At 40.9% G+C, this 16,858-nt stretch overlaps 1 protein-coding gene across 5 annotated transcripts in view; it reads right to left on the reverse strand.

Moving 5' to 3' along the window:
- TTBK2 (tau tubulin kinase 2) overlaps positions 1–16,858 on the reverse strand; it is a 215,266-nt gene that overhangs the window by 54,259 nt on the left and 144,149 nt on the right. For all 5 annotated transcript variants that reach the window (XM_030559596.1, XM_030559595.1, XM_030559593.1 and 2 more), the window contains 3 exons: positions 12,976–13,041; positions 11,536–11,628; positions 9,625–9,750 (listed from right to left, as the gene is read on the reverse strand). In XM_030559596.1, the coding sequence (XP_030415456.1) occupies positions 9,625–9,750; positions 11,536–11,628; positions 12,976–13,041 (285 nt within the window). The remainder of the gene's footprint in view (positions 1–9,624; positions 9,751–11,535; positions 11,629–12,975; positions 13,042–16,858) is intronic.

Raw genomic sequence — 16,858 nt, forward strand, 5'->3', positions numbered from 1 at the left:
AATTGTTAAAAAGGTAAGGTTTATCAAAAGTGCTATATCACCACTGCCTCATCTGTGGCTCAGAACAGTGCACTTGAAAATTATGAAATAGCTTTTTGTAATGCTTGGGTAGCATTACTTGTGTTTTGTGAAAAAAAGCTATGCTTCTTAAAGAAAAAGGAAGCAAAAGAGCACACTGGGAGGCCTATATGGGTAGTGCATAGGAAGCCATCAGTATCTATGAAGGAGTGTGGTCATCAAGAGTCTCTATAGAGGACTGTGGGAGTTTCAGTAATCATGGGCTTCTGTGGGAATGGGGAGACATATGAGCACACTAGGAATGTCTAAGGGGTTGCAGAAAAATAAAAAAAAATAATCTCACTGCACATCTGCATTGCCTAATGATTAAAACTGACAGATCTACTATTTCTACTTACACAACATATTCCATGGTGCATGAACAACATCGTAATACTCACACGGCATAAGTGTTAACAAAAAAATCTCACTGCTTTGTGACAGCAAATTAGAAGTGATGTCTGGTGGTTGTTTTTTGTTTGTTTGTTTTGGTTTTTTTGATAACTGAGACGTCTTTGGCAGATGAAAATTGAATATATTTTTATAGTGTGCAAGCAAATTACACTATAAATGGATAAGTTTTTAAAAACGTCCTCATACTAGTACTGCTAATTTTGCTGAACCCATAGACAATGCAGAGCCAAGAAGAAACAAATGAAAAGAAAGTTTGACAGAAGTTATACTGATTTTGGTTCTATGGAATTTAATGATGGACGACTGCAATGCATTGTATGCTTATGAATCCTATCAAATGAAGCAATGAAATCTGCAAAACTGAAATGACACCTCACAACAAGTCACCTGGAGTGTAAAGATAAACCCAGAGAACTTTCTTCAGTTAAAGAAAGAAGAGTACAATAGATAGAAAACTCAAATGACAAACATTACATCGGTTCTGGGAAAGGTTTTGAAAGCATCTTTCTTAACAGCACTTCAGACTGCAAAGAGTAAAAAATCCCTTACCACTGGAGAACAACTGAGTCTTCCAGCTGCTGTAGAAATGTGCAAAGTGATGGTAAGCAAAGATGCAATGAAGAAACTTAAGACCACGCCACTTTCTAATGATATAGTTAGAAGGAGAATTGAAGAGTTTTTAAATGATGTAAAATCCTAACTGAAAGACTATGTACATGTGAACAGTTTGTAATTCAGCTTGATGAGACTACTGATACTGGTAATGCAGCACAATTATTAGTTTTTGTTCGTTATATCTGGCTGAGGGAAATTTTGGAAGATTTTCTTTTTTGTCAGGAGTTAGCAGAATGGACAACAGGTCAGGAAATAGTCAAATTATTGGATGATTTCATGCAAGCTGAATTGCTGAATTGGGAGAAGTGCACTACCATTGGTATGGATGGTGCTACCACTATGGCAGGCAATAGGAGTGGCGGTGTAGCAAGAATACGAGTCATAAACCTACAAGTAATAGTACAATATATTATGCATCACCAGGATCTTGCATCAAAGAAAATGAAACCCAACTTGAATGATGTGGTAAATGCAGCTGTGACAGATGTGAATTTTGTGAAGTCCTGGCCTTTGAATTCATGCCTTTCTGCAAAGCTGTGTCTAGAAATGGGTGCAGGACATAAATTATTGTTTCATATGGAATTGTGTTGGCTATCTCACGGGAGAGTGTTGGAAAGAGTTTTTGAGCTTCGCAAACAGCTGCTAGGTTTTCTTTCTAGCACAATCCCATGATTGCCACAAATTTTTCTGACCCGATATGGATCGCAAAGCTTGCATATTTTGCAGACATTTTTAACTTGTTGAATGCATTGAACCCGTTCACACAAGGGAGTGGCAAAACCATACTTGAGGCGAGTGACAAGCAGAGCATTTCAGAAGAAAGTTGACATTTGGAAAACGAGACTGAGCTGTGGAATCTCAGATACGTTTCCACTACTGATAGAATTTCTGGATACTAACAACATAACTGACTGTGTGAGAGACAGAACTGTTGCTCATCTTTCAAATTTTGGCAGAATACTTCATTGTTTACTTTAAAATGTAAACGTGGAGGAATATGATTGGGTTTGGGATCCATTCTCAACTTTTAATATGTGATCTTGCCATTTGAGTGGAAAAAACAGAACAAGAGCTGCTCAAAATATCCTGTGCCCACATACTGAAAATTAAGTTTCAGGAAATGACACCTTGCCAGTTTTGGCCAACTGTTGCTGAGTACAACTCAGTTTTAGTTACAGAAGCAATGAAAGCGTTGCTACCGTTCCCAGTAAAATATATATGTGAAGCATCATTCTCTGCCATGACAGCTAAGACGACAAAGTTCAGATCCCGACTGGAAGTGGAGAATGATTTACGAGTTTGCTTGTCAACTATCACACCAAGGATAGGTAGACTTCAGTAAAAAGCAGGCACACCCATCTCACTGATATCTATAAATACTCGTATGTTCTTTTTCTTAAAGCATTACTAACAGTACGTGTTTACATGACCACATATGCTTTTGTCAATCAGTTTCTCAGTTGGGGGTCCATGATTAATATTGCATTTGAAAAGGGGTCAGTCACCAAAAAAGTTTGAGAACCTCTGTCCTATTGCATTGTCCACTGCTTCATGGCTCAGCTAGCACTGCCAACCTCTACTGCTCATTTCTGCCACAAACATCTTCTTACTTTCTTTCATGCTACTCCCTAGACATTACATGTTCTCTGAACTAGTCCATAAGGTCATTTCCCTTCCCTCCTTGAAAGCCCTTCTCAAGACTCACTTCTACTGCAGTGCCTACACAATATCAACTAAATAATGATGGGTGAAGACTGAGGGACACTAAGAGATAGCTGATATTTATTCTGATTGTTTTAAAAATCCATATATACGTACACAAACAACTGCACAAATTGAATGCATTTTATGCTGTCCCTCTCTCATTCCTGTCATAAGTTGTTGATATTTTTAGACAAGGCAGGGACTGTGTCAATTTACATGCTTATTCAGTGCTCTTTAAGAATATGAACCCAATCCTGACTGGGCCCTCTGGGTACCATCCTAACTTCACAGAATCATAGAACTGGAAGGGACCTCGAGAGGTCATCTAGTCCAGTCCTCTGTACTCAAGGCAGAACTAAGTATTATCTAGATCATCCCTGACAGGCGTTTGTCCAGCCTTCTTTTAAAAATCCTCAGTGAGGAAGATTCCACAACCTCCCTAGGCAATTTATTCCAGTGCTTAACCACTCTGATAGTTAGGAAGTTTTTCCTAATGTTCAACCTAAACCGCCCTTGCTGCAATTTAAGTCCATTGCTTCTTGTCCTATCCTCAGAGGTTAAGAACAACAATTTTTCTCCCTCCTCCTTGTCATGTTTTCTAGACCTTTAATCATTTTTGTTGCTGTTCTCTGGACTTTTCCCAATTTGTCCACATCTTTTCTAAAATGTGGTGCCCAGAACTCCCAATACTCCAGTTGAGGCTTAATCAGCGCAGAGTAGAGCGGAAGAATTACTTCTTGTGTCTTGCTTATAATACTCTTGCTAATACATCCCAGAATGATGTTTCATTTTTTGCAACAGCGTTACATTGTTGACTCATATTTAGCTTGTGATCCACTATGACCCCCAGATCCCTTTCCACAGTACTCCTTCCTAGGAAGTCATTTTCCATTTTGTATGCATGCAACTGATTGTTCCTTCCTAAGTGGAATACTTTGCATTTGTCCTTATTGAATTTCATTCTATTTACTTCAGATCATTTCTCCAGTTTGTCCAGATCATTTTGAATTTTAATACTAACCGCCAAAGCACTTGCAACCCCTCCCAGCTTGGTATCATCCGCAAACTTTATAAGTGTACTCTCTATGCCATTATCTAAATCATTGATGAAGATATTGAACAGAACTGGACCCAGAACTATTCCTGTGGGACCCCACTCGTTATACCCTTCATTAAATAGGTGACATAAAAGGCAACAAAAAGAGGTTATATACATACACAAAAAGCAAGAAAAAGACAAAGGGAAATATAAGTTCACTTAATGGGGAAGGACAGCTAATAATGGATGACACCAAGAAGGCTGAGCTGTTTAATGCCTTTTTTCCTTCAGTCTTCAATAAAAAGTTTAATGGCAGCAAAATGCTTCCACAATTAATATTAACAACAAGTCAGAATAGGGAAAGATCAGTTTAAAGAATATTTAGATAAGTTACATATATTCAAGCTGGCAAGATCTGATGAAATTTAAGCGAGGATAGTTAAGGAACTAGCTGTATCCATTCTGGAACAATTAGCAATTATCTTTGAGAACTCACAGAGGATGAATGAGGTCCTACATGAATGGAGATGGGCAAATATAGTACCTATCTTTAAAATTGGGAACAAAGAGGCACCAGGGAATTATAGATCAGTCAGACACACTTCAATACAAATTATTATACAATCTGTTGGTAAGCACCTAAAGGATAACAGGGCTACAAGTAATAGCCAATATGGATTTGTCAAGAACAAATCATGCCAAACCAACCTAATTTCCTTCTCTAACATGGTTAATATCCTTTTAAAAAAAAACCAAATGCACAACTACAACACAGGGAATAAATGACTAGACAGTAGACTGGTGAAAAGGATCTGCGGGCTACAGCGGATCACAAATTGAATACGAGTCAACAATGTTATGCAGTTGCAAAAATATCTAATATAGTTCTGGGGTATATTAACAGGAATCAAGTATCAGAGGGGTAGCTGTGTTAGTCTGCAAAAGCAGCAAAGAGTCCTGTGGAACCTTATAGACTAACAGACGAATTGGAGCATGAGCTTTCATGGGTGAATGCATCCGACGAAGGACTCTTTGCTGCATTAACAGGAGTGTCGAATGTAAGAAATTGGAGACAATTGTTTCACTGTACTCGGCAGCTGTGAGGATAGTTGGAGTATTGTGTATAGTTTTGGGTACGACACTTTAAAAAAGATGTGGACAAACTGGAGCAAGTCCAGAGGAGAGCAATAAAAATGAACGTTTAAAAATCCTGAACTCTGAGAAAAGGTTAAAAAAAACTTGAAAAAAGAAGACTGATGGGGGACCTGATAATCTTCAAATATATTAAGAGCGGTTATAAAGAGAATGGTAATCAATTGTCCTCCATCATCAAACAAGAAACAATCAGCTTAATCTGCAGCAAGGAAGATTTAGGTTAGATATCAGGAAAAGCTTTCTAAGAATAAGGAACTGGTTACCAAGAGAGTTTGTGGAATGTCCATCGAAGGTTTTTAAGAACAACTTAGGCAAACACCTGTTAGGGATGGTCTAGGTATACTTGTCTCAGCATTGGGGGATGGACTAGATAACCTCTAGAGATTCCTTCCAGTTCTACATTTCTGTGACTCTATAAACAAAACAACAACAAAGAACCAGGACACAAATCCGCATTACCAAACGTACTTTTACAACTGACACTAATTCAGGTAATCCAGGTATTGAATGGGCATGGAAAGTACGATACACTCTTACCCTAAAGGTATGGCTATCCAGTTCATAGTTATGGCACATGGGCAGGGTGGTGTAGGGAAGGTTGTACTGTAGCTGTAAAAATTCTATGAATAATCAAACAACATTAGTCTACAGGACTGTCATTGCTTTGCCTTGGAAGAGGTAAAATCTATAAATGGATCGCTTTAATCTCTTATTGAGTTTCCGTATCTACAACAGGGTGGGCCGTATAAAGAAAGGTGGGCGTGGTGTACATACAGCAGACCTACACAGAAAGAAAGACAGAAAGAAAGATGCACTGGCAAATGAGGAACTTGATATCACTTGATATTTCCAATTCTTATTTAAAATCCTAGATCTTGATTTATCTGTTAATGTTAGCAACCCAAGTAATCAATACGAATTAAAAAAGCAGCTGGCATTATGCTATGCTGCCTGATCAGCAATCTCGATGACAGATAAAGGAAGTTGGTTTCCAGCAGAAGAAACAGTTTTACTGTAAATAATAGCTAAAAGGCTGCAGTGAGAAAGAAACATATTTCCCAGACAAAACTCCACAGAAAAATGTTGACGACATTGGTCTCCTAGAGACAGACACAGTAAAGGTACAGGATAAATATAACAGAATAAACTGATAAACAGATGCAATAACAAAGCTTCAGTTGCTGCTGTTTTCTTCCTTCTTAGAATAAACAGTGATACATTAGTGACCATCTAATAAGATCGGCTTTGATCTGTCTGAATATGCTCTGTGAAAACAAGAGAACCAATGCACATTTTACTGATTTTACACAAATAGTCTCTACTTTGGAACTGCGCATGTATGAATATGGAACAGTATGAAAGAAAATTTTTCCAGAGGAAAGCTAATCAGTTTCACATGCCCAAACATAATTTAATGGTGGTGATAAATATTTATCTGTAGTCTTCTGGAAGCTGTAATTCCAGAATTAGTTAATATAAGGCACTTATTCAGATTCATTCTCTGCAGTGTTCGACCCAGCCAGTACATAGAATATCATTATCTACAAATCAAACAAGTCTATTTGAAAGGCCAGCAGGAGGGGGTTTACTGACTCTTAATTAGACCTTGTATTTTTCCCACATCCTAAAGGGTGGAGAAAGTGTGTGGAGGGGGTGGGAAGAAGGGGTTAGTCTCTTCTTTTGCCATAGAACAAAATATGGAAATTTATAACAGAGGACAATTAAAGTGTTCTCCACTTTAAACCTATGAAGGAACCAGGGACTCAATCCTGCTCCCACCCAGGTTAATGACAAAACTCCAATTGCCTTCAATCAATTAAAGGAAATGTTTACATCAGTGCCCATCTTGGTACATCAAGACCTGGCAAAACCCTTTGCTGTTGAAGCAGACACTTCCAACTATGTGATCAGAGCAGTTCTGCAAAGCAGCACAGGATCTACCACCGCATTTTATTCCCGGAAACTGACTCCTATTGAGAAAAACTGTAAGATATGTTGACAAAGAACTTCTGGCCATAAAGCCTGCTTTTGAAGAATGGCTTTATCACCTTTATACCACACTGCAGGCATATGCGAATTATAAGAACCTAGAAACCTGAGAACAGCAAAAGCTCTCAAACAATATCAGATTGTTGACCCATTTTTTTCCTCCACGTTTGACTTCACCATGATTATTGCCCAAGTACCAGGAATGGTAAACCCAACAAGTTGCCTCATAAGAGTAAGTACTGGGACAAAGGAGATGGGACCCTAGAAGCAGTTACAATCCAGAAACCCTGCCACTTCACTAACATGGTGATAAACAATACAGTAACTTGCTTTCTCTTGGGAAATCCCTCCTACTCTTCGATCCATTTTTGGTGAAATTTATGTTGACCGGTAAGGACCTAGCTCCTGACTCGAAATTCTCAGCCAAGAAAAGGAACCTTTTGTTTAAGGACCAGATTTATATTCCAAACAGTCAATCATGCCTAGTGATGCCCTGGCTATGTCATGATTTTCCCCTTGCCTTCCATTTCAGTCACTTGAAAATATTGAGGCTGGTCTCTTGAAATTTCTGGTGGCCAAAACTGCGTTTGTTCGTTGAGTTCTACATTAACTCCTGTGACATGAGCGCTTGAACAAAGACTCCCTGCACCAAACCTCTTGGGTGCTTTGATTCCTCTGCCAACTCTGTCTCAACCCTGATTGTCCATTTCCACGAAGTTTATCACTGACTTTCCCAATTCCCATTGCCACTCGACCCTGCTAGTTGTTGTCGTCAACCTACTTAAAAAAATGTCACATTTCGTGCCATGACTTCAAATTCTCTCTGTGGAGGAAACAACCTATGCCATTCCAGGGTGCAATCAAGACCAGTGAGGGGCTATGTCACCTTTGCCTTCAAACCTGGGGTGTCTCACAATACTTTGCTACTGTAGCTCCCAATTTGGGCTCCTCAAAAACAGCCAGCGGAGAACCCTGGCTGTCCCTACGCATAGGAGCCAGAGGGGGGACATGCTGCTGCTTCCTGGAGCCATGCCAAGCCATGGCAGGTAGGGAGCCTGCCTTAGCCCTGTTGCGCTGCTGACTGGATTTTTTAATGGCCTGACCAGTGCCATCAGGGTCCCTTTTGACCGGGCATGCCGGTCAAACACTAGTCATCTAGTGTGTAGGGTGCGGATGCAGAGGTGCATTCCGTCATATATCCCAACTGTTTTTCATTTTTGTCTTCCAACTCTATGGTCAACTATCTAACATAACATTTGATCGAGGATCACAGTTCATTTCATATTTCTGGCAAGAGTTGTTCAAGCTCCCTGTGATGGGGTGACTAATGTACACACACCCTGCAGGGTCTAATGGAGGCCAGATGGGCCAATTAACCCATTAGGTGGCTAATTAAGGAGGCTCAGCTGGGCAGAAAGAGGCAGGGCCTATAAAGCCCAGGAGCTGAGAGGAGAAAAAGTGGCTGGGAAAAGGCAGACATTCCTAGGAGAAAGGGAGGAGTGAGTTGAGACTGCAGTCACTCCCTGGGAAGAGGGAGGAGACTTTGGGAACTGGTAGGCCCAGGAAGAATAGGAGAACCAGAGGTAGGAGGAAGCCCTGGGATAGAGCAGTGAGGGCAGAGAGAGAAGGCCCAGGCTGCTGAGCTGAGAGTCCCTGGTCTGGGACCTGGAGAAGAGGGTGGGCCTTGGTTCCCCTACCAGCCACTGGCAAGTGGCACAGAGGAAGTGAGCAAGAGGACTACTGAGAAGTTAATCTTCCCCACAAGGGGGAAACATGGACAGTGATACACCCAGAGGGCTGAGCCATGAAGAGGACGTTATGGTTCCTAAGGCTGCAAGAGGAGCTGCAGGATGACAGTGTGACAGTGTGGAAATGGCGGACGGGGGAGCATTGGCCTCAAGCTAATCCCCAGAGTACCAGAAGGAGGCACCAGTTCAGCAGTGAGTGGTGCACCCCGTGACATTCCTGAATGTGGAGCTACATGTCTCCTCATCTTATCACTCCAAGATTGATGGACAGACGGAATGAGTGAACCAAATTCTTGAGTAATATTTCTGTTGCTTTATCAGTTACCACCAGAATGACTGGATTTCGCTTCTCTCTCGCCAAATTTGTGTACAATTACTCCAACCACAGATCAACCCACCAGAGTCCTTTTTACATTAACTACAGTTTTCTCCACCTGTCCATGCCACAAGTCTCCCACATACTTACAGCATCCAACTTAGCTGAACACCTGCACTGCATTTAGGAGGAGTTCAAAGCCCACCTAGAATTGGCCAAAAGAGTTTACAAACAGTATGCAGACCTCTGTCTGCAGGGAACCCCTCACATCACAGTTGTAGATAAAATATGGCTCTCCACATGGCACCCTGGCTCTACCCCACCTTCACAAAAACTAGATTACTGATACAGTGGCCCATTGCAGGTCATCCAACAGATCAACACTGTAGCCTTCAAACTATCTTAGTATCAAACTGCCAAACTTCACCAAAGTACCTTATGGCCATTAAAATAGCTCTACAGTGGGACAGTCCATAATCATTATTGTCATGGACACAGGATCAGATCAAAGGAAGGATAATTATGATAAAGTAAGGCAAAACAATATTATTTAAAAATCAGAAATACAAAAAAGTAAAAACGCTTACCTGGTAATCAGGTTTTGTACAGTAATCTAAATTGGAGATGTGATCTAGAAAGATGTTGAATTCTTGGGGGAGATGTTTCAACATGAGCCTGTGGTCATACCTCTCTTTTATGGAGCCCACTTGCTCCTAGGAACAGTTAGCATAAAAAAAACATTAGCACACCACCATTCCCAACTGCAGAATATTCACACCATACATCACAGGCATTAAGAGCAGTATTTTTGGTCAGAGTTGAAGGGTATACGAAAAGGAGATTAATCCTTTAGGTTATAGCAGGGCTAGAGATCCTACCACTGCCTTTAGCACCAATGTAAAATGTCCTTTATACCTCCAACTCAATACAGTAACTCCTCACTTAACGTCCTCCCACTTAACATTGTTTGAAAGTTACGTCACTGCTCCATTAGGGAACAAGCTCGTTTAAAGTTGTGCAATGCTCCTTTATAACGTGGTTTGGCTGCCTGCTCTGTCCTCTGCTTGTAAGATTCTGTGGAAGAGCAGAGACTTTACAAGGGAGCATTGCATAAGTTCCTCGTCTCCGCCTCCTTCCCCTCCCTCCCACAGCTTCCCCCACCAAACAAACAGCTGTTTGGCATCGCTTAGGACTTTCTGGGAGGATGGGGAGGAGTGTGGAAGTGGTGTGCTCTGGAGAGGAGGTGGAGTGGGGGTGGGAAGTGGTGGGCCTGAAGTGGAGCGGGGACAGGAAGAGATGGGGCTGGAGCATCCCCCGGCAAAGTTGGCACCTGTGCTTCTGGGGGCGAAGATGCTGCTGCTGCTGCGCAAGGTGCTTCCTAGCATCCTTGCCTGCAGCAGGCTGTGCCTATGTGGGGTAAGCCAGGGGCACATCCCAACCACAGTACAGTACTGCACAGTATATAATGCTTTTTGTCTGCCTCCCAAAAATTTCCTTGGAACCAAATCCTCATTTACATTAAATCTTATGGGAAAATTGGATTAGTTTAACATTGTTTCACTTAAAGTTGCATTTTTCAAGAACATAACTACAACATTAAATGAGGCGTCTAATCGTGTGTGTGTGTGTGTGTGTGTGTGTGCGTGCGCATGTGTTGTTTGACACGACTGGTTATAATTGGGCATTACAACTCTACTGGCCTGCCTTGTGCAGGAGGTCAGACTAGATGATCAGATTGGTCCCTTCTGACCTATGAGTCTATGAGTCTACTAGAATCACAGACAGAGATTTAAAAGTTTTATTATGTCATCTACTTCAGTTCACTTCTGATACATAATGACTCCTCAGAGTAGACTTTTTATTAGTATTTTTATTCAGTCCAATATCAATTAATCTGTGGTTTCCAAAGTCAGAAGAATAGAAGCAGTCTTTGTATGGCCCATCTTCATCTATCAAAATAGCTAAGTTAATCAGAAAGTGCTTTTGATTATGCTATACTTTCAAAATAGGTAGAAACAAGTAGTGGACACAGGCCATCAGAGGTTGTGTTGTCTTTGCATACCTCCCATAAGACATCTGCCCAACAGCATGACCACAGATCCACTGGGCTAACTTTGTCTAATAGCAAATGCTAAATGTCTGTTTCCAAGATGAAATGTCAAATTACAAAATTTTATACAAAAGTTTTGTGAAGGCAAAAAGCACTGGTTTCAAAATAGGGCCATGAATTAACGTATGTACATTTATATTTACCCTCTATAATGAATCTGTAAAAATTGTAAGCTCTGTCTCAATTCCCTTTCAAACTAAGACCATTTGTAACACTCCACAGCACTTTATGCCATGACATTAGCACTGTGAAGTGGGGGGGGGGGAATCACTAGAAACTGCTCTAAAATATAACATTAGAATTTTATGAACCAATGATTCTTGACTAGACTTTTCATGAAGGTGTTTATGTGCAATGCTCATCTAAGACATTTATTTCTAGATTTTACCTTGTCTTTTATTTTTCTCCAAGGCAGCTGTCCAACCACAAACTCTACTAACATGTAAAACAGGGACCAGAGGTCATCATGCCTTCCCATTTCCTGTGAAAAAGAATAGGGAAGGAATTTTGTTACTCCTCATAACTGCTGTACTTTACCTTACTACGATGCAACCAGAGCTAATGGTCTTTGCTAGATCTTGTATTGCCCACCTCTGCTCTAGAGCAAACTACGGCCCACGGGCTGCATCTGGCCAGCCAGCCATTTTAATCTGGACCTCGAGCTCCTGCTGGGGAGTGGGGTCTGGGGCAGGAACTGCAGCCAATGGGAGCTGCAGGGGCGGTGACTGTGGACAGGGCAGCATGCAGCAGAACCACCTGGCCATGTTTCCGCATAGGAGCGAGAGGGGGGACATGCCGCTGCTTCCGGGAGCCACTTGAGGTAAGCACTGCCCAGAGCCTGCACTCCTGAAACACCTCCCGCGCCTCACTCCCTGCCTCAGCCTTCATCCCCCTCTCACCCTCCAAACCCCTTGGTCCCAGCCCAGAGCACCCTCCTACACCCCAAGCCCTTCATCCCCAGCCCTACCCCAGAGCCTACACTCCCAGCTGGAGCGCTCAGTTCCACCGCCCTTCAAGGCCAACCCCCTCCCCCAGACCGGAGCCCCTTCCCGCACCCGAATTCATCATTTCTGGCCCTACCCCAGAGCCTGCACCCCCAGCCAAAGCCCTTACCCCCTCCTGCACCGCAACCCCAATTTCAAGAGCATTCATGGCCCGCCATACAATTTCCATACCCAGATGTGGCCCTCGGGCCAAAACATTTGCCCACACCTGCTCCAGAGACTTCAACTATTGTATATTCCCAATAAAACTGATTAGAAGAAAAACTGCAAAACAGATCCCTATAATACTGCAAATAGGAAAACACTCTCTCCTTCTCTCATCACTTGAGATAGAAGAATAAAAAGCACAGAAAAAATTAGAAGAGGAAGCATGTTAACATATGGATTACAGGGATGTACATCATTTTACCGTGAAGTGAAATGTCATCACACTGGCAATAGTAGTTTGTCCAAAATTCTCTAATACCCTGAGATCATGATGATAAGTGGAATATACTGTAAATATAATATGTTATCACCTGATAATTTCATCTTCCCTGTTCCCCTCTCTTGTGGTATGATTAAAACAGTGATGGTAATAACTAAAACAACTATTAAGATTTCTGCAACCAGAACACCATTATGAAGATAAGACATTCAACTATCTACAGTAATGTAAAAGTGATCTATTCTTTTCTAAATATTTTCCACAGTCTAACATCTTTCTATATAATAATGACAGAGGGACACAGAAAATGAAGCAAGATTTATACTATACACACAATTGACAGTGTTTTTAATTACTAGAAAACTCAGACAGGTGTGATGTAAGCACAGATACTCACTCTGTTTCTGTGAGCATTGATTGATGCATATCGTACTGTTCCTCGAAAACCCGCAACAGCTCGTGGCTATCAAAGAAAAACAGAGACAAAAAAATGGAAGATTTTTCAGTATTACAGAAGATAAAACCTCCTGATTACACACAACAACATGTAAAACCTACTACAGCACAGAAGATGGAGCAAAGGCAAATGTCATTTAGATCCTCTGTCTACTTTCTAGTACAATATCACTGCAAGAAATTAATTGGGGGCTCAAATGGACATGATAAGATGGCGTGCCACACATCCGCATATGGGTTAGCTCCAGGGGAAAGTTATCCTCCACCTAGGTTAGCTTTTGTTTTGAAGAGTGTCAAACCCTCACAGAAAGGCCTCTTAGGAAAAACAAGATGCATGGTGGGTTTACTAATATATTTCTCCACTGAGGCTTGGTTCTAAATCTCAGGAAGTCTGAAGTTTAAACTATGAAAGGAACAGAAGCATAGAAGTATCTTTGAACAATCTGAAGATACTGCTAGGTCCCAGCTATCTTACATCAGAGAACAGCTAGGGACAATTAGGCATTTGTTAAAATTATTTTTATCACCACAATTATTTTTCACATCAAGAGGTCAATGATTTGAGAAATTGCAAGAGAGGGAGAACCCATATAAAAGTCTCAAGGCTGTGGGCTGAGAAATAAACAGCACGTACTGAGCACCTCATTAGGCTAACAAAAGGCAAAATATAGCTGCTGAAAGAAATGCATTTGCTGCATCAGATGTTGTAAGCCAATAAGCACAATACCAAATCAACATCTTTCCACAGGGCCAGAAGTTCCTTCTTTGGCAGCTTCCTGGTCCCTACTATCTCTCACAGAATAGGTTACTCTTTTATGGGAACTTTTTCCAGTGAGCCTTTCCAGTCCTGGTCATTTAAACTTGGCAGAACCAAGCAACCGTAGCCCTAAAGTGTCCATCCTTGGCACTGTAACTGGCAGCATCTCTCTCTTTCTTCTTTTTGTTTACTCTAAAAATTAATGCAAGAGACTTGTATAACCTACACCAGTTCTCACTTGATCTGAGAGGGAGTGAGGGTGAACTCTACTTGCCTGGGAACATATTTTTCAAAAATAATATGATGAAAAGTTTCTATTTATACACTTTTGGAGACCACCACCATATAAAATTATTACCATAATCAGGAAAAAAAAATTTAAATTACCCAACATGGCTATCATTAGTTCACGTCCACCATTGTGAGCAACCTTGGGAGCCCTCACATCAGCAGGCAAGCAACTACTGTCATTGTTTGTAACACCACATTGATTAAATCTGCTCTCAAGTAGGATTCCATATCAGTGTTCAAAAAAAATAAATAAATGCCCACAGTAGCCAGTGGCCCATCTAAACAATAGTGAAGCTGAATCAGGATTAGTAAAGCTGGGAAATCTTTTGCAAAAATTTGTAAATGTAGACAGGGTCTTTGAGTCTACTGTAAATAGATTGGGTTTTTTTTCGCACTCTCACAAACAACCTTTAAATGACACTTGGAAGTAATTTTGTGGTTAGGTCTACTAGAGAATTTAGTTTAAATTTCAGCCAAATTAGCTTTACAGTGTAAACCATCCTATAGTTTTTTATGACTCTTTAACTTGTACACCTTTACCTCGATATAACACTGTCCTCCAGAGATAAAAAATCTTACCACATTAAAGGTGGAACCGCGTTATATTGAACTTCCTTTGATCCACTGGAGTGCGCAGCCCCGCCCCCCACCCCAGAGCACTGCTTTACCGCATTATAGCCGAATTCATTTTATATTGGGTCACGTTATATCGAGGTAGAGGTCTATAAATAAAGATACAAGTATAAAACCCCTGGGAAAGGACGTGGTACAGTGATTACAGGGTGGGTTCTATAAGCCTGACTCTTCCACTCATTCTCTGCATCATCTTGGGCAAATCACTTCACTTCTCTGTGCTTTGGTTTAACCTTTCTGTCAAATGGGAATAATAATCTTTAACAACCTCTCACAAAAGCAGTGGAGTATAGCTAATCTTTGTGGATTCAAATCCTGTAGTCCCAGCATTGACTTATTCAATCCCATTAACTTCAAAGGGTTTTCTGTCTGCACAAGAACTCTGGGGTCAAAGTTTCTGCATATCCTTGGATCAAAGGCACTATGTAAGTGCAAATTGTCATTAATTATGATCATACATGAGGATTCCTCCAAGCAGCTCCACATATTAGATATGGATCCCCTATCAGGCCAGTGGATCCTCAGAATTGCTGAAGTTAAGAGTACTTATGTTTGAGTCTTATATGTCCCTTGCTATCCCATAAGGGAGGTATCATGATTTAGCCCCTTCTATCAAGTCTTTATAACAGATATGCCAGTGGTTGCATGTTATGCGTGCTCTTCTTCATCTAACACCCAGTCAGGACTCTCTGAGAGCTGGTATGCCATTGGGCTCAGATTTTACCCTGAGTAAGAGGGCTACATAATTTCATGCTGCAGAAATTCCATGCTATAGTGTAAATTTGAGGGTCTTTCTGTAAGATTTCAGGAAAATCTCAGCTCCCATTTTAAAAAAAGGTTTTTTTAGCCCAGCAGTCCTAATGATAAACAAATCGGTCATCCAAGAGACCTTCTTATCTTACAGCTGTTTCTAAGGCTGCTATAATTTAGATCAATTTCCACAAGGATGTAAATACGCTGAATGGTAGCACTTTTTTGCAGGATGCCGATATATATCATATCCCTAAAATGCCAGTGCTTTAGTATCCTCAGTATGAGCAGAGATGCAACCTGTAAATCCCAACAGCACAGGAACTAAGAAGCACTACTGACTTCAGAGTCTCCAGTTAGAATCTAAAAGCACAGCTACACTAGAGACTTTACAGCCAGGCAGCTGCATTGATGTACATATGCTGCTGTAAGCTCTCTAATGTAGCTGCTTTAAACTGACAGGAGAGAGCTCTCCCATTGGTTTAACTACTCCAACCCCCATGAGTGGCAGAAGCTATGTCTGCGGGAGAAGGTCTCTTGGCATAGAGCTGTCCACATTGGCACGTATGTCAGTGTAACTTATATCACTTGGGGAGTGACTTATTCACCCCCCTAAGGGACCTAAGTTATGCCAACATAAGATGTAGTGTAGACATAGACTAAATAAGGTCAGGAACATATTTCCTATTACCAACTGAAATATTTCTCTTTTCATGAGGATAATGAAATACACATGGTGACTGGATGGGACAGGGACCCATCTTAGAGTAATGCCCTTCATTTTCACTAGATAACTAGCACACACCAAATCATTTCCCATTTTTTTGACTTTGGGCAGGGAGATTGGAAAAAAAAAAAACAGTTCCTTCAGAGTTTTGATGCAAATTTTAAAGCACAAGCTTCTCCACGCTCTATTGAATCCATTGGTCTGTTGTAGCTAAGAACTACACCAGGACAAAAGGAGTTAGTCTTTTTTATCTAATCATATATAAAGAAGGGAACTTCTCACTATGCCAGCTGCTTACTGAATGTTAAAACACCTATTTTAAATTAAACTCTAAGTTGCATCACTCACAAAACTATTGATTGTTTTGGAGGTAGAGTTTGTTGGGCCAGCTGAAAATGGGATTTGCGGCCCTCTGGGCATTTACTAAACTTCTGAAACTGCTGTATCAGAATTCTTGATGCATATCTTTTATTATATGAAGCTTTTTGATAAGTTCTCAAATCATCCACTTGACTGGAGCTTTCAAAGAAACCCCCCTCGACCACCAACTGTGAAGCTTATTTGTTTATAGATTCCCAAAATGAATGTGTCCAATACTGGTTCATCTACCAGCAACTCAGGATTCTCCACATGTAAAGGACATAGATTATTACGCAGCCACTATAA

The sequence above is a fragment of the Gopherus evgoodei genome, chromosome 4 (assembly GCF_007399415.2).
Source record: "Gopherus evgoodei ecotype Sinaloan lineage chromosome 4, rGopEvg1_v1.p, whole genome shotgun sequence".
Taxonomy (NCBI): domain Eukaryota; kingdom Metazoa; phylum Chordata; order Testudines; family Testudinidae; genus Gopherus; species Gopherus evgoodei.